Source organism: Zeus faber, assembly GCF_960531495.2.
Source record: "Zeus faber genome assembly, chromosome: 14".
NCBI lineage: Eukaryota > Metazoa > Chordata > Actinopteri > Zeiformes > Zeidae > Zeus > Zeus faber.
This window is the reverse complement of record NC_137200.1, coordinates 11,542,164-11,565,640: the sequence shown is the minus strand read 5'-3', so window position 1 is coordinate 11,565,640 and position 23,477 is coordinate 11,542,164. Positions and strand designations below refer to the sequence as shown.

The window sequence follows — 23,477 nt, the reverse complement described above, 5'->3', positions numbered from 1 at the left end:
GCCCTGTCATAACATGTTCTATCTGCTCCTGGGCTAATTCCAGCTAGCCCACTCTCTACAATAAACTGGTGTTGACAACCCCCCGTCTTCTGTGTCTCTGTGCCGGAGGGCCCTGAGCGGGGACGAGTAAATTTTAATTTGTTTATTTATTTTTTTGACATTTGTATGGAAACCCTGTTTCAGAGTCCGGTGTTTTTAGCATTTTAGATATAGTAATCCTATGTCAGAGTCTATGGTTAAGGTATAGGAACCCTATGTCAGAGTCTGTATTTGAGGCTTGTTTGTTCTCTGCTTGGTGGGGGAAAGTAGGCTTTGGCCAGGTAGTCTCCCTGGCCTCAGTTTGGTGTCGGGGGTATGTAGTGTGGGGATGGTGTGGTGAGCAGCCGCACCTGACCTGGATCCAGGTGATTGGGATCAGGGTGGCTGCATAAAACCCCCATTCCCACTCACTCAGGATAGGAGCCCTGTCATGACATGTTCTATCTGCTCCTGGGCTAATTCCAGCTTGCCAACTATCTATAATAAACTGGTGGTTACAACCCCCCGTCTTCTGTGTCTCTGTGCTGGATGGCCCTAAAAACGCCACCTGGTTGGCGTGTGGTGGCACAGCCATATGCTGCCATCTTGTAAGCGAGCGCTCAAAGTTTTGAGTTGAAGTAAGGGCGTCAAGTGATGTGGACATGCTTGTTTGATCCACAAAGCACACACGTAAGAGATGATACTTAGTCTCCATTCATAATGTACATTTACTCAGAATGGTGGTGCAGCCCCGTACCTTTCCATGGAGATGTTGAACCGACTGCGCATGCGCATGTGATTCAACTGCCAGTCAAGCTGTCAGACATGACCAGCGCTCCACAGCACAGCGTACTCTGCTCCAGACAGTCCTCTTGGAGCTTCTAGAAGTGAGGGGAGCTAAAAGAACTTTTTAAATCAAAATAATCACAAGTTTTCTTATTTATTTTATTACTGTTTTTATCAATGCAATGACCAATTCTGGGAAGCCCAGGCTGCCCATAGTTGTGGCCTCACTGGGGACTATTTAGCAGGCCAGGCCACTGAGAAAACTCCTGGTGCTCCCGATGACCAGTCCATGCCTGGGCACTCATGTTAGTTGCATTACCACAATACGATACCTGTCCATCACAGAGTTTGCATACAGCTTTAGCCATGTCTAGCTCTGCATCTCCTGGCAGTGTGCGAGACCCAAAGTGTTTCTCTGCGCAGCCATTTTCTGCTTCCTCACTTCGGCTTTGATTTTCTTGAAATGGAAATGACATTACGTAGATTACAACAATAAAAGTCAACTTCTTTACACCTCCACATAGACTAAAATGAAGCAATTGAATTTATTATTATAATGACCAAGGCATGAATAACTGGATTCAAAATAATTGTAAAAAAAAAAAAAAAAAAAAAAAAAATGCGATACTTAAGTGAATAAATTTGTTCCCACCGCTATTGTTAGCTTTTTGGTCAGGGAAGGTCACCGAGACTTTCTTCGCTTCCTGTGCTTTCGCGACCACCATCTGGACAACAAAGCGACAGAACTTCTCATGAAGGTCCACACCGCCCCTCCCCAAGCTGCGGTCATTTACAGGCTGAAGAGGACCGCCATGGAGGGAGAAAATACATACGGGGCCGAAGCAACTCAGTTTGTGGAACTGCACTTCTACATGGATGACGGGTTGAAATCATTCTCCACTGCAACAGAGACCGTTGCTGTGCTAAAAAATAACAAAAGACAAGTCAAAAGACATGTTGGCCCAGTCCAACCTCAGACTCCACAACATTGCATCAATGTCATGAGAGCTTTCCCAGGAGAAGACTGTGCCTCACAATGCCCCTCAAAATCGGCATTGTGACATCACAGCGCTGTGACAGCGCTGTCACGGCTTTGTGACGCTGTGGCATCCTAAATCAGCCAGTCGGACTAATACTACATTTGGCAAAGGCAGTGTTGTGCCATCTCTTTTCATCTGCCTCGTTATAGCCGGTGAGGAAGCAGAATCTGTAAGTGTTACACATTGTGAGATAATCTGCATACTTTTGTGCTGTTCCACAGTTTCACACCGCTTCCTTTAAACACCTAAAGTCAGCTCCTGTCTTTGGACTCTTTGGGAGCGTGTTTAGCTCGCTGCATTGCTACGTGCACGTACGCGTGATGAGGGCAGAAGAAGAATAGCAAATGAATGAAGAACAAGGATAAATTAATTATTTATAATGCATGCATATATTTGTATATATTGATATACTATACCCAATTTTGATTAAAGCTGTTAATTTATTTTAACATATATACACACACCCACACACACACACAATGTATGGTAATGTAATGAAAGATGGTAAAATGGTGTGCATTGGTCAGGAAATGGCTCCAGGAAAAAATGGAGAGAAGAGGGAGGTCAAAGTCAGTGGAAAAAGCTAGGACAGCTATACCCTCTCCCCTTGAAAACCCACACTGACCTCCTGAACTGCGGCCAGTGGCAGGGCCCTCAAGGTAAAGTAGGGCCCTTTGTTATGTTATTAATAAGACTTCCATTGAGTTATCACATTGTTTTTTAGGCAATATCGCGCAAGCGATACACTACTGTATATCAGCATGACTTTGATGTGGTCATAGGCAAATTACAATAATACCATCTAATTGTTTCATGAATTTATTAAGCGGTTGGTTTATTGGAAACATACTTATCTGATTGGTGGATTGACCGGTCATATTTTCTGATTGCAATAATTTGTGCGTGTGTATTGTGTTTTAGGCAAAGACAACAAAGTCGATGCTAGAAAAATAACAAGAGAAGGCTTTTGAGAGAAATTGAAAATAAGCTCCCTTGGCTACAGAAGAAAATTAAAATAAGAGGTTGAAGAGGTTGCAACAGATCCAGAAAGAAATAAAAAAAATCTTGTGTAACTTAATCACATTCGAAGACATCATGTCCATGCCAACATGCGCACGAAACTGCTGTTGCATACCTCTTTAGGGTAAGAAATTTAAAAAAATATTACCATAACACAAGAACAGAAAGAAAACAGCATATAGGCAAAAGCCACAATTGGAAATATAATAAAGAATACAGACTACAGAGGCTAGCTCAGAAAACTCTTTGCTTCTTGACAAAGAGAGCAACACTGGGCGGTGACCATTGTTTGTTTCAGTAGACAGTGCCTCCGAGATCAACAGCAGAAGCTGCCACATCTAAAGTTCCCATATCTGTGTGCGCCATTGAAACCCCACGGTGACCAGATGCCATTCACGCTGAACATGTTAACAAGTGGTGTGAGCCCTACCCAGGCATCATCATTAATGTGGAGGAGGACAATATCCAGGTGAATTGCATGCATCGTAAAGATCTAAAGGTCAGCTGGTATGCTGACAACCGGGTACTATGCCTAGTTGAAGACCTTAATAAAAGGTCTGTACAAATCAATAAGGCAAGGTGGCAGTACATCAAAGAACACCACAATGAGTAGAAGTAGACCACCTGGAAAACTATGGAGTCCCCCTTAAGGAAAAAAGAGGAGAATGAATGGAGTGAATAGGAGGGTAGTGGGAATAGTGGGGTGGAAAATGGAGACCAGGGAAAGGGGAAAGTCGCTGTACAACAATGTTATACGATTGTTGTACAGCTGTACAATTGAACAGATGTATTTGCCTCTGCCTTACATTCCTTGTGGTGGGTGGCCTCTTTTGTTTAAGTGAATATACTCTGTTGAAAGTTAATAAACAATATCAGTCATTGTTCAAACCTTTTGTTCATCATTGGTGGTAATTCCACCCAGTTATTCTCCACTCTACCCTGTTAGCGAAGTGTTTTCAAATAATAATTTGACTGTCAAATTTGACTGCATGTTTTTATGTTCATTTGCATAGATGGAAGCAATTAACTGCACACATATTTTGATTTTACTTAATGTTGTTGTGGAAAAATTGGTGCATATTAAGTGTTCAAAAAACAAGACACGTTCCCCTCAATAATACTTTTTTTGTAATGATTGAAGAAAAAAAAATTAGGGAATAAGGGACATCTAATGTCTACGAAAATCAAAATATATGTTACATGTATGTAATAATAATAATGTAATCTGTTATACACTTGCATTATTAACACTCTGGATACTTGTGTATATGTCCCTAACAGGGTGGCATAGTCTCACATTCCATGTCTGAACAATATATAGACGTGGACAAATTTGTTGGTACCCTTACAGCTCATTGAAACAATGTTTCATTCTTCCTGAAAAGTGATGAAATGAAAAGCAATTTTCTCATGTATATCTGCATGCCTTTGGTATGTCAGAGTAAAGCAAAGAAACGGTGAAAAGAGATAAATTATTGCTAAAGAAATTCTATTCTAAAATGGCCTGGACAGATTTGTTGGTACCCCTGAGAAATGATTATAAATAATTGGATTATAGTGATATTTCAAACTGTTTTCTTTAATTGGTATCACACATGTCTTCAATATTATAATCAGTCATTCAGCCTATTTAAATGGAGAAAGGTAGTCACTCTGCTGTTTGGTATCGTGTACACCACACTGAACATGGAGCAGAGAGAGCAAAGGAGAGAGTTGTCTGAGAAGATCAGAAAGAAAATTATAGACAAGCATGTTAAAGGTAAAGACTATCAGGCCATCTCCAAGCAGCTTCATGTTCCTGTGACTACAGTTGCAAATATTTAGAAGTTCAAGGTCCATGGGACTGTAGCTAACCACCCTAAACGCGGCCGAAGGAGGAAAATCGACCCCAGATTGAACAGAAGGATGGTGCGAATGGTAGACGAAGAGCCAGGGACAACTTCCAAATCGGTTCAAGCTGAACTCCAAGGTCAAGGTACATCAGCGTCTGATCGCACCAGCCGTCGCTTTTTTAACGACAGTGGGCTCCACTTTTGAAAGAAAAACATTAAAAAGCCAGACTGGAATTTGCTAAAATGCATATTGACAAGCCACAATGCTTCTGGGAGAATGTCCTTTGGACAGATGAGTCAAAACTGGAGCTTTTTGGCAATTCATATTAGCTCTAGGTTCACAGACGAAAAAATGAAGCTTTCAAAGAAAATAATGTGAAACATGGAGGAGGCGGTTATGTTTTGGAGCTGCTTTGCTGTGTCTGGCACGGGGTGCCTTGAATCTGTGAAGGGCACAATGAAATCTAAAGACTATCAAGGCATTCTGGAGCGAAACATAGTGCCCAGTGTCAGAAAGCTCTGTCTCCATCGCAGGTCCAACGGGAAAATGACTTAAAACACACAGCTAAAAGCACCCAGAATGGATAAGAACAAAACATAGAACTATTCTGAAGTGGCCTTCTATGAGCCCTGATCTGAATCCTATCGAGCATCTATGGAAAGAGCTGAAACATGCAGTCTAGAGAAGGCACCCTTCAAACCTGAGATAGCTGGAGCAGTTTTCTCAGGAAGAGTGGGCCAAACTACCTGTTGACAGGTGCAGAAGTCTCATTGAGAGCTACAGGAATCGAATCGAAGAAATTACTGTGATTGCCTCTAAAGGTCGTGCAACAAAATATTAGGTTAAGGGTCCCATTATTTTTGTCCATGTCATTTTCATTTATTTTATGTAAAATATTCTGTTGAACCAAAAATCAAAAGCAAAGTCTGATTTCTATTAAATATGGAGAAAACTGATGGATGGCAATTTTTTTTGATTTTCTAGTTATTCCAGAGAAAAGTAAGTGTGTGTGTGTGTGTGTGTGTGTGTGTGTGTGTGTGTGTGTGTGTGTGTGTGTGTGTGTGTGTGTGTGTGTGTGTGTGTGTGTGTGTGTGTGTGTGTGATTTTTATTTTTATTTTTTTCAGAAGTTACGAGGTCAAAAAGTCACTGCATAACAGGAATGACTCCTTTACGGTTCAAGATACACCACTTTCTACAGGGGCACAAACTGTCATTGGAAAAAGAGTTAGAGTGGCTCAATCCATTAACCCTGCTTTTTAACTCATAGTCGCATGGCCAGTGTTTTCGACATTGTATTGTTATTGTGTGTTGCTTATTTGTTGCTAAGATGAAAATGAAAATAACTGTATTCTCTATACTAGTATAAGCACACATTCCAGCTTTTATTTATTCGTCTCTGCTGTTTAAAATGGTCTCAGAAATTCATGTTTCTCACCATATCGTTTAAATGTTCCAATGATGCAGGGTAATGTACAGTGAGATGGTTGTGCTGACTAGTAACAGACGCAATCAGTTTTCCTACTTTTCCATGCCTTCCCAAGCCTGCTTTTGATTTTCCCTGCGTTGTCATTTTGTCTCATTCTGTCTTTGATTTCCTTTCTTTCCTGCAGTGTCCCTGCCATCTCTGTCCAGCTGAACGGATCCACCAGTATGACCTCCGCCCTGGCAGGTAAAAAGGTCGCCGAACATCCATCCTGAGTCCCGCCCCCCCCACCCTCCTCAGTGTGTTCCCTGTCACCCCTTTGGCTTGGTTACAGCTCATGATCTATCCCAGAGGGACATGTGGGTCAATGCTTCCCTCAGCCTCTTTTCTGAATTGCTCTTGTGAGTGTCAGTCTGTTTAGGAATAACATGACACACAAAGGGGCAATAAGTTGTCTCCGGTTTGGCTGCCATAGAAAAGATAAAAAATACCTTTTTCAAAGGCATATATTATTTCTCACTTATGTAAATTTGTAAGGGCTCTTATTGTGAAGGTACATGTATCCCTTGAGCAAAGACAAAAGAATTTTGTGCTTAATCAAGACCATGGAATGATGTTCTACGGTGTGGGACCCTTGTTTTTTTTATATTCTTTTAGGTTTTTGTCCTCAATTAGTCGTGTTTAGTCCTATGGCTTCACAAAGCATTTTCTTTACAATTCTTTTAAATTGACATAATTAGCATTATTTTGCTGTACACATTCAATCAGACATGTAGGATACATTTCTAAAAATGTAATTTAATATAATTTCTAAAAGGTTTCATTCTAAATATTTCCATTTCCATTATCGCGTCATATAACGTTTATTCCTATTTCGTGCCAACTAGGGATGAATGGCCATTGATGGCTGCTTTTATCCACTCATTTAGGCAAGTCATTTCATTAATGGCACCTTCATCTCAAGATGAGTTGAGATATGTTTTTTCCTCTTTCATATTTCGGACAAATTATATTATATGTTTATTATATTATATATAATATAATATGATGTATTTAGAATAGGACGAAATAACATACCCAGCAATATATTAATATTAAGAATCCTATAAGGAGTTGGACCATCATTTTCTTTCAGAACAACAGCAATTCTTCTTGGAATGCTGTCAAGTCCTGAACTTTGTGTCGTAGCACCATTCTCCAAGAAGAAAAGCCTCCAGTTATTTGAGGGATGATGATAACCCCTCATAACGGTTCATATCAGGTGATTTGGGAGGCCATGGTGGGCATCCTGGTGTTGATAAAACCACTCTTTAATTTGTTGAGCGCTGTGTATGGGGGTATTATCCTGGAATATTGGAACATTATGGGGTACACCTGGTCTCATGGAACTTAACTATATATAGCTGTATATATATAGATATGTGTCATTTTTGAGACTGTACTTTTGTGGTATCTATCCACTATCCCAAAAATGTTTGCGGATGCAGATTGGCCATGTTTGGCATATGCTATCATAATTTCGACACTGTTCCTCTTGAGATATGAAATAATTCTGCAGTTTTTGTGACCGATGCACCTGCAATTTTGGCACTAAATATGTTGCCCCTTAAGAACTCTGTTGGCTGGCTGATTTTGCTCATATCAAAGTTCAGATTTTCAGATCTCTTTTCCAGTGAGCACATTCTAATTGGCAATCAAACTTTTATGATTCACCATTGTAGCTGTACTTGTAATTATAATTTAGTTACTTCAAAGTTTAACTCCTTTTTCATGTGATATTTTCACAAGTTTGTCCATCCACTGCAAATATAGCTTGTGGGTATTTCATTTTTAAGATATTTTCAAGGCTAAAATATCTTCACCGTTTGGTGATGGAGTTGGTATTTTCAAGGTACAAATGCCTCAATTGATTTTTCTCATGCCTACATGTGCATTGACCTACGGCCTACACTATAATAAGCCCCTTTCTCACATACTTCCCAGTAAATTACTGGTTTAACCTTTCTTGCACCACGAGTGATTTCACTATTCACACATGCAGCTACATCCCGAACATTTCCGTCTGGCGCCTCACTCCACCATAATGCTGCCAGAATAAAAGGGGCAAGGGACAGTTCAGCAGATGGGGGGCAATGCACTGCACTCGAAGCACTTCATACATCCGGAACTGACATACACCATGTAGTGCCCCTCTCCATCCCTAACCTCTAGAGTCAGGGTGGAATTTTTATGAAACAAAGACCTGTCTCCGTATAGAGTGGACGTGTTTCAGTTTCTCCTCTTTGCAGCCAAGCACCACGGGTCGGATCGGACTCGCCATTTTTCAATGGGCTTTTTTTTTTCTTTTCCAAAAAACCTAGAGAAAAACATCCCCGATCACATTTTTAAATATTTGTATGAAATAAATATTTATAAAATCCTACTATTTGTGTCCGGTAGATGCGGCTCCACCCCTACTTCATATGCTTTTTCCAGCAATGTTACTGCTTCCATTCACAACACAGCCGTACCGGCATTTTCCCAGAAATGTAACAAGATCTTGAGGTGGGGAAATTGCAAGTACAGATTTTCCAGAATATCGATTACTGCTCATATTCATACAAGACCCCATGCAGGAACATTCTGGAACATTTCAGGGATAGATAGCATGTGTGAAAATGGCTATATATACCTTCTCTTTTCCCTTACATAGAGACACATTTGCACACGGAGTAGGCAACACTTGAGGAACTTAAAGTTAAGGTTGGATGTGAAGATATCCTTCAGGTGTTTTAAATTCTCAACATAAAAACTCATAAGTCAGATTTATCATCTAATTTCTGAACCGAGTGCAACCAATGCAGTCTGTATGTCTGCTGACAGTGATGCAATTATTTGCTGTTTTGGCCCTGTAATCCAGTAAATTAGATATATAAGGTTAATCTATTAGGTTAAACTACAATTGCAAAGTTTCTGCTTTAATTTGCATCAATGTCAAGTGAACACAGTAGAAATTGCATTTTTTTTTTATACTTGGTTAGTTATTTGGGGACCAAAGGCTAATTGAAAGTTGGCTGCTCAGGTCTTTCATGGTGTTGTGTATCATGACATTGTAAATTCTCGGGTTGGTATGTACCTGGAGTTTTTTGCCCTTATCTCTCAACATGAGGACCAAAGAAGCGTCTGCCAGTAAAACAAACTAATATGAGGCAAAAAAATAATCAATCAGCAATCAAACAATGTTGTGTTGTTTAGAAGTGTTACAGAAATTAAAGGGTCGCTTTAATCTGCAGTTTGTCAGTTGGTGGTTTTAATTAAAGAGGCAGACAGACACTGGTTTTTACTTGTACAAGGGTTGGGTCAGAGATGTGCTCTCAAGCAGCTCTCTGAGGCGAACAGTTTATTTTCAGGGCGTCAGAGAATATATGGTCAGTTTGGCGTCACAGATTTATACGTGTTTAAGATAAGGTAAACTCTTGACACACCAAGAACAGTGAGGTGTTGTTCTTGCTCTTGCAGCTGCATCGGGGTGAAATTCCGAAAAGATTATAGCAGACAGACTATACTCTCATTTGGACGGTTTGAAAAACCATGGGAAAATAAAGATATTTGACTGAGGATATATGAGGTTGTGTTCCTCATTATGTGTGTGCATATATGTTTATGTGATTACATAGATTGAGATATATTTTTACAGAAGCGGGAATTTACTGGAGAACTCTGCAATAGCAAATAACCTGGTAGTCCACAGAATACTATAGTATATGACCAAAAAATACTCCCATTGTGTGAGATGTGTCTAAGACTGAGAATAAAACACCTACAGAACCTCAGAGGGTTTATAGTAAGATTAAAACTACTGGTAAACCTTGAAAACACAACTTTCTTGCACAAAGTGGACCGATGCAGTCCATTACGCTGTTCCAGAGTTATGGGTAGAGGAAAGATTGGGAAGGACAGGAGCATATCACCACATCTGTGAAACAATCTTTATGGCTTGAGCTGTGCCTGGAGCTGGCTGATTTGTCATCGTTTGGTATGTGATGTGACCGCTGAGGACAGCAGCAACGAGAATTCTGAAGTGTATAGAAACATTTTATCCCAGATTAAACCAAACCGATGTCAGAGTACCCGGCTTCACCCTGCAGCAGAATGCTGAACCAAAACTTACGGTCAAAGCAACCAAGGAGTTTTTCAAAGCAAGAAATGGAGTGATTGAGGTTAATACAAGCTAGGTTGAATCTGATCCAGGATGCGTTTCCTTTGCTAGAGACAAAACTGAAGGCCAGCGGCCCTGACACAAAACAGGAACTGATGATGGCTGCAGAACAGGCCTGGCAGAGCATCGAAAGGGAAGGTAGCCAGTGTCTTGTGATGGCTGAGTGCACCAGGCAGCCACTGAATTAAAATTATTTACAGCTAAGTAGGAAATATGAACACTTTAAAAATATTGCTACATTTTTATTAATTTTTCATATTTAGCTCCCTGAGATGGGGGACTAACATATTCAATGTGAGGTTGGGCACTTGCTAAACTTTGAACCGAAATTGATGTTATCCAAATTACATCCTTGTTATGTAATACTTTTGGCAGTAATAAGAATTAAATTCAAATTGAACATATTCACCCAGTAAGGATTCAAGTACACACAAATCTGAAAAGATGAAGCCATAACTTTTTAGAGATCATTTTATTTTAAATACATTGTGCCAGAATAAATGACCAAACATATGGCTTCACTGTTCAGATACCCCGAAGGGGACCTCACTCTCCCATTAGTGCTTTATTTTGTCCTAAATATCTCATACCCTTGATTTTCTATCTCCTTACTCCCTCCCGCATTCCTCCACTGGCTCTTCACCTTTACCCCTACCCCACCCCTTCCCTCCTCCTTTCACCTAATGCCACCTTCAACGCATCCCCCCGCCCCGCTCTAGGCATGGCCTCTATTTTGATGTCAGCTGTAGGATTTGGCGTGCACTTCACCAGCGCCCCCCTCCATCCGCAGCAGCAGCAGCAGCAACAACAGCAACAGCAACCTCCTGCCCCCGCCCTCTCTTTCCCGCCTCCTCTTCTACCCTCAGGCAACAGGCCCAGCAAGGCCCACGGCGCCGGCGGCCCAGGCAGCAGCGGCAATTCAGTTAGGAGGGCAAAGAGGCAGCACAGGAGAGGTAGCTACCACGCCACCATCCTCATCCTCCTCCACCCTGCCTCCCCGTTTGCTGTCATTCCAATCCGCTGGTCCGACCACCCATCCCATGCAAGTCCACCCCCCTACCAGCAAGCGTCTGCCACACGCTGGACCATCATGCATCTTTCTGTGGTTCGCGTGCCTCCTCCAGGCTAGATTTAGAGAGTTTGCCTTTTAATTCCTGTCTCAGGAGACTATAGCTGCTAGCTGGCAGCCTGAAAAAGTTTTGCCTTTGAAATGTATTTATTTTTTTATTTTCTTTTTACTATTGGCAGTCATTAGCTATCAGCAGGCAATAATCTTAACTTAACCAGCCAACTCAAATTGTCTATTGGATGATGGTGGGGCTATGTGGTTGCTATTATAGCTGTCGAAGTGCAAGTTCAAGGCTATTAAGACACTGATCAAATATCTAGGAAAATGCACTGAAGGACCTGAACATGTTTTCGGCAACTGGGGCTAATCTGTCATTGCCCATCGTCTATGACAATAAGTTGTTGTCATTTGCTTTATTTTCCTCATATAAAATGTTGTCCAGTGTAGCATCAGCCGAACATATTATTTAGTTGACTGAAGAGCTCCCGCTTGAACTGATCCGGCATATAGATAAACCTTAGATGTGTGTGAATGCTTAAAGGCCCCCTTCACAGAAACCAATTCCATTTCGGTGGAACCCTGCAAATGTAAATATTTTAATATTTTACCTTTTGTCATCTCAATGCTGCATTCTTATGTTCTGGCTAATTACAGCATACCTTTCCCTTAATTTCTTCATCATCACAATTTGCACAAACAAACATTTTGTTCATCGATCTGCCTCTGATACCCTAGTCCACTACTAAAAAAGGAAAATAACTTAGAAAAAATAATAATTCAACATTAATACATCAAATAGATTTTGTGAACACCAAATGTGTCCCACCAACATCCACCAAATGAGACTAAACACCAAATCCCTGCAGGGTATTATCTGCAAGTCTTATCTAACTATTTTGGAAACGCCAAACATTTCCTCCCCTCCCAGACATTCACAATCTGGACTTTAACAGCCAAGCGTTTACTTGGGTTACAGATTCCAGAACGGACTTGACACTCACACGGGTGCATGTGTAATGGAGACTGGCAGAGATGGGTGATTAGTGTAATTGCACACAGCCCCATCGCTGTTGCAACCATATCTGTCACACTAAACATTAGAACTGTTTGATTGATTCTGTCAATTCCGGAAGTCGAGTTTTTAGTTTTTTTGCATGCTCTATTTTGCACGGTCTGTCCAGTTTCTTCCGAAGTGACGGTTGATGTGCTTCGGAGTTTTGTTTTTTTTGTTTTTCCAAGGCGAATATTACAGTTCCACTGGTGACTTGATCTTCAGTTGCGTCACTTTTGTGTGTGTCAGAGCTAGGGGGGAAAAAGTGATCATGTCTAAAGAAAATCCTATCTAATCCCATCTCATCCCATCTCATCTCATGTGACCAGAACCTCACGAGACCGCGGCGTTCTTTCCGGCGGCCCGGCTGGACACGTGGTCGAGTTTTTGTTTTGAGCCAGTTCATGCCTTAACATCCCATTTGCTCTTTCTTCATCTCCCTCCCTCAGCTTCCTCCCACAGACCCAAAGAGGTCATTCAGCGCTACATGGAGGCAGTGGCCGAGGTGCCGGATGAGGTAAACATTTTGCTGTTTTCAGAGACTTGTTGATAAGGAGTCTTCATTATTATTATTATCATATTATTTATTGTTATTGTGTTTTTGTTTGCAGATGAATGCCGGTCTATATTTCTACATATTATTAATATATTCAATTGTATTTTCGAGTTTGATCAAATTTGACTGCCAAATTGCATTTTCACATTAACACTGTTTTTTTCCCTGCAGTTATTCAGAGACAATGCTCTGTCCAAAATGTGAGCGAGGAAAAAAAAACAAACCCCAATTCATCCAGAGTTAAAATCTCTTGGCGAATTGTTTTGTCCTTTTCTGTGATAAACTTCACAAGTTCTGTGTTAAACCACACTAGTAAACGGGCTGAAACGCAATATGACACCTGATTTTTCTCACCATACTTTAAGAATTTTCCAAGAACCTGACAATATAAAAAAAATCTATAAATGTGAGCTATCACCAGGACAATGGTCAGTGCCAATATAAAATGTGTGCACTGACTAGTAACTCAATTTGACACCAGTGTGGTTCCTTTAAGAGATACAGATTCATTAAAGTCTCATAACCCCCCGCCCCCCCCAGGACTGCATTATCTGCATGGATCATCTGTCCAACCCGTCCGGCTACGAGACGGTGTCGACAGAGGAGGGGGCCCCGACCGTCCTGCCGGAAACAGTGGGCAAGTTCGTCAAGTGCGGACACGTCCTGCACATGCTCTGCATGCTGGCCATGTACAACAATGGAACCAAGGTACGACAGTACAACAGGAATGTGAAATACTATTTTTGAGTCACGAGCATCCGACAGGTGGTCAGTGTTTTTTCCCCATTTCTAAACCATGTTGATCAAATTTGGCACGTGTGTGAGCTCCAACGAAAAGTCTGGTTTTCCTTCACTGATTTTTAGAAAGGCTGCGCTTGCTTCCACACACACTGTACTGGAACAGCAAAAAAATGGACAAGAGATTTGGTAATTTGGTAAAGGGTTCACAGAAGTCACATATGTTGTTCGATTGCACAATTCAATTCCGTACAGTTTGACCAATACGTTGTCAAGTAAGATGCTGTCTTATATATTTGTGTGTGTGTAATTTTTCATTTATTTGTTTATTTTGGGGCGGTTTTCCTTTCTCCAACAAACGCAGGACGGAAGCCTCCAGTGCCCCTCGTGCAAGACCATCTATGGGGAGAAGACGGGCACGCAGCCCAAAGGCAAGATGGAGATCTACAGCATTGCCCAGTCGCTGCCTGGCCACCCTGACTGCGGCACCATCCAGATCATCTACAGCATACCGCCGGGCATACAGGTAACCGTCCCCACCACAAAGCCGCATTGCCTTCATCTGGCGTTTTTGTTCCATTATTTTTAATGTACACGCATTACAGAGGCAAGAAAGAAATATCCAATGGACGAGGGACTTTGCAGAAGCCACGGGTCATACAGCCTAGTGCCCGTCTGAGGAAGCATCTGTCCCTGTTGCGTTATGTCCAATTACTCTACAGCTTTAATTTCTTGTCAAGGAAAAATGTAATCAGTGGGTCAGAAACTGATTTCAATCTTGATAGTTGGATAGATAACCATGGATTAAACGGCTTGTAAGTGAAATGGGGAAAGTTGCCGTAATTTGTTTTCCATCAGATAAGAAATGACTGATAACTGTTGTAGCCCAAGTATCCCTCAGTCGTTGCATGAAATTAGCAGCAGTAGAGGGAGACATCCTTTCGCGTTATTCCTCCAAATCAGCTCCTATCGGTGTTGTAGCTTAGCACTCTCACTGAACATTTTTTGCGACGTAGGTAAGCAGTTTTCAGTGAAATGAGCCTGTAATGGGATGTCCTTCCACCATCCTTCCCACTGCAGGGTCCTGAGCATCCGAACCCCGGACAGCCGTACACCTGCAGGGGCTTCCCCCGATTCTGCTTCTTCCCGGACAACGACAAGGGCAGGAAGGTAAACCCTGTTTGCTTGAAATTGGATGGTCTCATGGGGATGTTACACTGTCGAGTAACTGCTCCCTGGGACATTTTTACTGCCACGAAATTGTATGCGGGATGCCGCGTGGCGAAGCATTATTATTATTTTTTTTTTTTTGCGTTTTCAGCCAATTAGCCTTCAAAGTTGAATCCTGTCGTGAGCCAATCAGATTCCTCCTTGCCGATCGTGCGTCAGTAGGGGGCACCGCGTGCTTTTAGTATTTGCCGTTAACCCTCGTTTCCACGGAAACGGCCCAGCTTATTTCCCACCTTGTTCATTCCTCAGCTCCCATAAATAGTCTCAATGAAGAGCGGCTGGAAGTCTGGCTCAGACCTAAGTGATCCTCTTCTTTTTTTTTTTTATTCCATTACTTTGCCTGCCTTCCCCTTCCTCCTGTCTCTTCATGCATTATCAACCTCCCCGTCGTGTGCGTTGGCTGTGAAACAATGGAGCCGGTTGTTTCCCCCCCTGCTGCGTGGGCCGCAGATGATGGAGGAGGTGTATTTACGCAGTGGGAGCCTTTCTCAGATTTGGCCTCCAGTCAAACGCACATTCTAGCTGTTTGTTTCTGCAGGTGCGCTGGCTACTGACGGCGCTTAATTGATGGACGTCTCTTAACTACACTGGCAAAAACAAAGTGGTTCTGTCGCGCCGGTTTGGGTTTGAAAACATTTCTGGGGAGATCTGGAGCCTTCTTTCAGTGGCGCTGTGTGGATTCCACACCAGAAATCTGGATATTTTGAGGCGTAGAGGCTTTCTTTAAATTGAAAGTTGTCTCAGCCTGGAGTTGGGTCCGCGTGGGCGAGCTGCTTGTCCCGCCCTGTTATTCAGCAAGAAAATCAACACTTCCAATCCTATTGTTAAACCTTCTGAATCCATTTGAAGATTGTAAATATTGACATTTTGGAAGTTATGAAACCGTTTTCTGTTTAAATTATAGTCACAACTGAATTGGAAAAATGTAATTTTTGTATTAAACTTTCTGTTTCGTGGAATATTTTTGTAGTGAACGTCAGATCTACTGAAAACGTGGTGGCACTTGTCATGATTTCCAAAATGTGAAGGCATTGATCGAGTCTCGTATCGTGAGCCATCTCATCAATATCGGACTGAATTGTTTTCTGATCAAACTGTGACCCTTTGTATCATAAGGTGCTGTCGGATATCCAGCCCTAGTGTGAATCTTTATTCATATCGTTAGACCAGCGGTCCCCCTAGAAATGGATCAAGTGGTGGTGGTGGTGGTGGTGGTGGTGGTGGTGGTGGCGGTGGCGATAACGTCAAAGCGGGTGGAGGGAGAGTCGTCGTGTTTGTTTCTCCTCTGACAGCCGTAGCCTCTGTTTCAATTCTCCACAGCTTGCATGGAGCCACAATCCCCAAAAAAAAAAAAAAGTTGCGCCATTGAAAATACGTACGAAAAGAAGAGTCTTCTTGACCCACGATGGCGGGTCAATTGGTAGAATATACTATCTTCAGGGAGAAGGAATACAAATGTCAAATAGAAGAATGTGTGTCGAGGTGGCAGCAGTGACTACTGTTGTCTGATAAGAGTCAGTCAAGTCAAGTTTATTTACAGTGTATTGACCTTAAATCACAATACAGTCTCAAAGGGCTTCACAAAACCCACATTTTAAAGAGAAATCATGGTGTCCCCTAGTCTGACCTTATCCGGGCAAGGAAAAACTCCCAGAAGACCCTTTGGGGGTGAAAAAAGGAGGAAACCTTGAGAAGATGCCCCAGAAGGAGGGATCCCCCTTTCAGGATGACCGGTCTGCAGTAGAGGCCGAGTGGGCAACAACTATAATAATATGACAAATCATAGGATATTGTACTTCTGAACTATGAAATTTCAAAGCTAGACAATATGAGAGAGAATTTGCTGGTGCAGAGCGCCGCAGGTAGACGCCTCCAGCGGAGTGGTCATCAGGCACCATCCAGGTAGCAAATGACATCTGACAGGGGCCAGATAGCGGACTCTGAATCTAAAGTCTTGATGTAAACTTTTCCACAGAAGTAGCAGCTCTTGATTTCTGCAGGTAGGGCGTTCCACAGTACTGGGGCACTAGCACATGGGTTCCCCAATGTCACGACACACGCTTGAGTGAGGAACAAAAAACGGATTTGAGAAATGGCCTCCCTTTCGTCGATGATCATGTCGCACATCGATATGGAATATGCTTTTCACATATTACAAGGGACGGTACACAACGATTCCCTGACATCGCGAATAACAAAGGAAAATATCTGAAAGTAAATCTTTCAAAATGTATATTCCTTTACTGATTCCTTCTCCTTAACAAAAGTTATTCAAACACAGTGTCTCTGTAGTGGAACCAGGTTAACCTGTCATTTGCTGATTGCTTCTTAACCATTATCTATCCTGCCTCCTTGAAGGTGAGCTGCCGCTCAAGGTCAGGCCTCATCGAAAAAGCGCTGCTCACCAAATTGAATCTGTCCACCCGTGCGTGACAATCCCCGACATCTCAGCCCGACGGAACGCGTCCAGTCAGTAGCAGAGACACAAACGCTTCTTAAGTTGGCTTTTTTTTTGTCAAATATGAACTTTGAATTCCTGTTAGTTTGTTTTTTTTATCAGACTTTGAAATACAGATCAGCGTTGGCGTATTCAGTCATTTGGTTTCCTAAATTTAAGTTATCAATTTAGACATGAATATGTGATGGGTTTGGAAAGGGTCAATGCATTAAAAGAAACAACCGGAGGCAAAAAACTCAACGGCCTAAAGAAGAAATGTCAAATCAAGTGCTCGAAAGTCAAACTGAATACAAGAAGCGCTTCTCAAAAACATAGTTGTTAGTGCCGCATTTTCCCGATGGAAGGTTGAATGGGGGTTTCGGGCATCAACACACGCTGGTGTTGTTTCAGCGATTTGGGACAGTAAGAGAAGAAACCTCAATCAAAAGGAGTAGCCGGCGCTGCCGACCGGCGATTTTAAAGCTATGCTGCCGTCTGGAAAGCCTTTCCCGAGCTCTGACGGATCCCGTCGGTGGCGGGAAGTCATTCTACTCGTGCCCTGGGTGACTTTGTCCTTCTCCGAAACCCCTCCAGGTGCTGGAGCTGCTGAAGGTGGCCTGGATGCGGCGCCTCATCTTCACCGTGGGCACGTCCAGCACCACGGGGGAGCCCGACACGGTGGTGTGGAACGAGATCCACCACAAGACCGAGATGATGTCCAACCTGTCGGGCCACGGCTACCCAGACCCCAACTACCTGGACAACGTCCTCTCCGAGCTGGCCTCTCAGGGCGTGACCGAGGACTGCCTGAAAGCCCCGCAGGGCGCCAGCTAGAGAGCCCCCAAGCCCCCGCCCCCCAAAACCCTCCCGTTCATCGCTGACCACTCCCAGAGGAAACACTAATTAGCAAACGAATAAAAACGTCCCCAAAACCCTGTTCGTTCAGGCCCAGCCGACTTTAACTTTAACTGCATTGTAGTCTGCGGCCGCTGGTGAGAGGTGGGCGGTCGTCAGAATACAAACCAAGACGCATAAAAACGTGGAAAGCTGAGCATCGGCCGACAGGCGACTGGGAGCTGACGCAGAATTCCTGCTCTTCTCTGGAAAATGTTTTTATATCCGTTCCGCTAAACGTTCGTCCCCAAGTTTACGCTCCAGCGCATTCCTGCTGTTGTTGTATTCCGCACCACGGGGGGGCACTGTGGAGCGGGTGTGGTTGTGAAATACGGAGAACAGACGCACACACTTTGACCCTGAGCTTCATTCTCAAAGTAAACAAACTTTGGGAGGATCTTTTCTTTTTCCTTGATTTTAATTTTTTGTTTTGTTTTCCAACAAGAGCTCCTCTTGTACCCTTGTCATGAAAATGGCAGCTTATGTGGGAAATAAAAATGTCAAGCACTTTAGTTGTTACAGTGCATCTAATTAAAAAAGGGTGGTTTGTCTGGTTGTGGGTGGGGTTATTTTCTTTTGTTTGTCTGTCCGATTGGTAAGTTATGCAATTATAAAAAAAGGCAAAGAAAAAGAAGCAGAGCGGCTTTTTGTCTGAAATGATTTTGTGTTTAGCACAAGGACACACTGAAAAATCTATTAAGTAGCTAAGTGATATGTTCCGTATGCCTACTTAATGGGAAAAGGCAATACTTTGTAAATATGAAACCTAGTAATAAAAAAACGTTAAAAACAGTCTTGTGTCCACAAATGCCACTTCAGGAAAATACACGAAATGTACATGGAAAAGATAACTTCTCTCACATTCTGTACTTAAATACTGCGTGTGTGTGTGTGTGTGCGTGTGTATACATATATTTATGTATGTACATATATATGTGTATGTATATACGTATATATGTGTGTGTATGTATGTGTGTGTGTGTGTGTGTGTGTGTGTGTGTATGTATATGTATATACACACACACACAGTATATGTGTGTGTGTGTGTGTGTGTTATTTCATGATATAATTTGACTGAGCATATGTTTAAAGCAGTTGTGTGAGGTTTCTTCACAATGCTGAATTACCTCCATGGGATTTAAGAGGAATTTTCTTCCCGTCATTTAATGTACTTGGAAAAAAACAACAACTTTGCGTTGCAGTTTATCCAGACAGGAAAGTCGCTTCTGACACAGTTGAAATATCGCCGACATTTGGTGGTTTTAACTGTCAAAGCCACTCAAGCGAGTCCCATGAAACCCTGCGACAATCAAGGTCATCCAGGCGTTGACAAAAAAAAAAGGTCAATTTTTAAATAAACAAAAATATGAGTTTCAAGCCGTTGTCCGTTTCAAATTCTTCACCCTGGTAAATTCTGCGTAGGATACTGCAGTTTTGAAATGTATGCACGGCATCATTTGGGGGTGGGGGTGGGTAAAACAAACTGCAATAAACAACTTCCATCAGAGCAGCGCTGTCCTCCTTTCTTTCTATTCAATTTGAATGATGCTGTTCTTTAAATGAAACTACTGTTGGTTTGGTGGCATAACTCCATTCTTCATTTGTCGTGTTATTCAGGTGAAGTATGAAATTAAATACAGGTCTTGCCTATAATCCAATTTCCCGCCTTGTGTCTTAACGCTCTCGGTAGGAAGCCAATGAAAGCAGATCAGCGCTGTAAATACATATTAGAACGGCCAAGGGAACTGGGAATGTGCCCAAATATCCGTTGTAAGTTGATTGTTCGAGATGAAAATTTGTAATTGAATATTTTTCACAGTAATTAAATCAAACTAAAGCTATATATTTGCATTAAAGGGGTTTCAGCCAGAGGTGTAGTGGAAGATGGAGATGGAGTATATGCACACCAAAACGCACAACATATTGGGCTATTGACTCATTTTTTCAGGAATTTTGGATCTGATAGCTCTAGTTTGTTAGGAATAAATAAACTAATAAACATTGAAAGTTGAGTATGTTAACATACATGTTGTACCTTGGAGAATTCACAAGTTTGCCAAACAAGCAAATTAACTTCGTTTCCAGGATTCTCCTGAACAGAAGCCAAGTTTGAGTTGAATGCAGCGTCAACGGTACAGTTTCATGTTTTAGCACGTGTATCATTTCACTGACTGCAACGTTTTACCTTCATTCATAACAAATTACGGAAATGTTTCCTAAATTATGAGTGGGCGTCAATCTACATCTGTATGTGTAACGATATAGAATAGCCAGTGTGCACACAAGTTGTTTTTCAAATTGCGTGCACACTGGCTATTTTATATCAACATGTTGGTGGAGTCATATTAGAATCATTTTTGATGGCGGGTCAAGAAATAATTATAAGCACAACCAAGCTGATGTCTCGCCAATGAATAAGAAATAAATATGAACACCTTAAGAAACACTGTTCTAAAGTACTACTTCATTCACACTTTTTATTTTATTTGATTATATTTTTATTTTATTTGTAGTATTCGACTTACTGCATTACGTTTTAGGAATCAGTTAGTTCGTCAAGTAGAAATTCTTAGGTAGCTACCGTGTTCAGTCTAGGACATATTGTGTGTAATCACCGGGTGCGTTGCACTGACATTTCACTGCATATATGTATGAAAGTATGTATATGTGACGAATAAACCTCTTGAATCTTGAATCTTGAGATATACGTGGAGATTGGAATCCCACTAACAGTTAATTTCTAGAGGCTCTGTATCATTCTAATTCCTTAAATCAACCCTGTAAGCCTCGGTGGCTCAAAGACTTAAGCTGCTGTACGTGAGTCACAGGGATCGGAGACTTCGAGGATTCAATGCCGAACAAGCTTTCGAAAGGCGGCATCATGGCTCGGCCGCTGCCATCACGGGTTCAATTTTGTGAATGTAGGTTGGTAGGTCAGATGATTGGAGACGACCACGCTCAGAGAGGCTCAGTGGCTCAAAGAGATAAGCTGCTGGGAGCAGGGAACTTCAGTTTCGGAGAGTTCAAGGTCGAGGCCGTGTTTAAAAGCGCCTGGAGACCAGGGTTGAGTGTGAACGCAGCATGATCCGTGTAATCACGGATGTCGGGCGATCTGTTCGACCCACTCGCAGCAGCAACAACAACAAATCCCGCTGGGTCTAGGGGGGGACTTGATGCCCCGCCACGAGCACCATTGACGCTGGGGGGGTTTTCTGGCAGAAAACCGTGTGTGGCTGAAGTTTTGACTCCTCCTTGAGGTTGACTGACAAGTGTAGAGATGAGTGGTGCTGTCACTAGAAGAAAAAAACAACATAAACAGCTGCCCATACACTGCATAGTCGATGATGTAGTACCAGAAGGGAGGTGGAATCTGATGGGCCCCCTATGCCCCCCCCCCCCAGCCAAATGTATGTCTTGTATGTACTTTCACAAACCAGCGCCCCCGAAAGCAATGAAAGCTAAAACGCAATAATTTATTAAACACTATCTAACTGATAACAACACATTTCCACTCCTACAATGGTGCTTGGCAAAGTCCGTGATCACTGGATGCCTTGGCTTCTATGTTTAAAGTCAAATTTTGATAGACATCGCACTTTTCCGCTTATTTTGAGAATTCTCTGCAGATGCCGGGCCGACACGCGTCAGGTGTGCTTCGGCCAGGGGTGCGCGTGAGAATGTTTGATTGTCATGGACACATAAGTAACACGTGTCTGTGTCGACGCAGCATGCAAACTAACCCCCTAACCCCAAGAAAGTATTGGATCACCTGGGGCCTCCCTTCCAAAAAGAAAGGCCAGAATCGCCGCTGTCGTACTACTGCCTATATTATGTCTGAAGGACGATCACTCAAATGTACAGTTTTCTGTCATTAATCTGAAACGTCTCGTGAGATGTATGAGATGTATGAACAATAACTTTAGAAAGGTTGCAACTTGCAGCTTGAAGCAAAACCATTCAGTGTCAGTTGAATTGGAACTCCATCTCTATAGCAACGGTCAGCTCCAGAGTGTTCAAAGTTCACGTGGCAGGGCTTTCTCTCTGAAAACCTCCCCCAGCGCCATCGTTCCTGTAGTACCAGGGTTCCGACCTGTGACGGCAGCGCTGAACCGGGGCGTCTGAACCTGCCACACCCCAGAGTCCCGCCGCCACCCGGCTTCTCTGAAATGAATTATTTTTCTCTTGACTTGAGGGTGACTACAAAAGATAAACTCACCACCTCATAGGACAGATGTGCTCGGTAAAGTGTGTAGATGGACATACAGTGTATGGGTGCACAGAGCATTTACGTTGCAGGGGCAAAAAAAACAAGACTTTTCACCAGTGTGTGTGTGTGTGTGTGTGTGTGTGTGTGTGTGTGTTTGGGGGGGGGTGCAAGATATTATTCAATTCTTTTGCAATATTACAGCATTTGCTCTCGGAACAGAGGATCCTGTAGTGCACTTCATAACACTTTCTCTGGTGTAGGGGCCCCTACAGGGCATTTCCTAACGTCAACAATTTACTAAACCGATTCACACAAATATCTGTATTTGTCTCTCTCACACACACACACACACACACACACACACACACACACACACACACACACACACACACACACACACACACACACACACACACACACACACACACAGCCTTGAAAGATTTTTTTCTTTCTATCAACCATAGGAGCACCAAGACGGCCTTCCTCACGTTTACTCTAGTGTGGGGGCACATATAGGGCACTTCCTTTTCTATTTAATAATAGAAAAGGAAGTGCCCTTTAATAGGGCCCTTTAATGTTTCTATATCGTAAGGGTATAGTATGTGAAAAGTACCAGGAAGACACTACGTCCGGGAAAATATGGCAGTATTTAAACACGGCGCGCTACGCTGGACGGGCGCATCCCACAATGCACTGTGAGGCCAAGAGGATGGTTAGAGCTTCCCTGCTGTGGCGCCACCAACCTGCACCGCGCTTGGAAGGAAGCGGAGCAGCTGAATGGCGACGTCGTATGTGGTGGTCACCTGGAAGTCAGGTAAGAATTGTTCCTGACTTCAGTGCGTCCCCTGGAGGCCACCTCCCCACAGCACGATGACACGATGAGCCAAAAAAAAAAAAAAAAAAGGAACGTCGAATTGAAACAACGGAAAAAACTATATCAAAGTGCAAGGCAACACTTTTTATTTCAAAGGCCTAA

The 23,477-nt window shown here is 42.6% G+C and overlaps 1 protein-coding gene across 2 annotated transcripts in view; it reads left to right on the top strand.

Moving 5' to 3' along the window:
* Positions 1–19,707, top strand: part of dtx2 (deltex 2, E3 ubiquitin ligase) — a 32,615-nt gene extending 12,908 nt beyond the window's left edge. Inside the window, exons 3-9 of one of the 2 annotated variants that reach the window (XM_080014088.1) lie at positions 6,309–6,367; positions 11,039–11,272; positions 12,889–12,956; positions 13,536–13,703; positions 14,098–14,259; positions 14,814–14,903; positions 17,995–19,707. In XM_080014088.1, the coding sequence (XP_079870214.1) occupies positions 6,309–6,367; positions 11,039–11,272; positions 12,889–12,956; positions 13,536–13,703; positions 14,098–14,259; positions 14,814–14,903; positions 17,995–18,234 (1,021 nt within the window). In that variant the 3' untranslated portion in view covers positions 18,235–19,707. The remainder of the gene's footprint in view (positions 1–6,308; positions 6,368–11,038; positions 11,273–12,888; positions 12,957–13,535; positions 13,704–14,097; positions 14,260–14,813; positions 14,904–17,994) is intronic. The other variant, XM_080014089.1, reaches the window with a different exon arrangement.
* Positions 19,708–23,477: the final 3,770 nt, after the last annotated feature.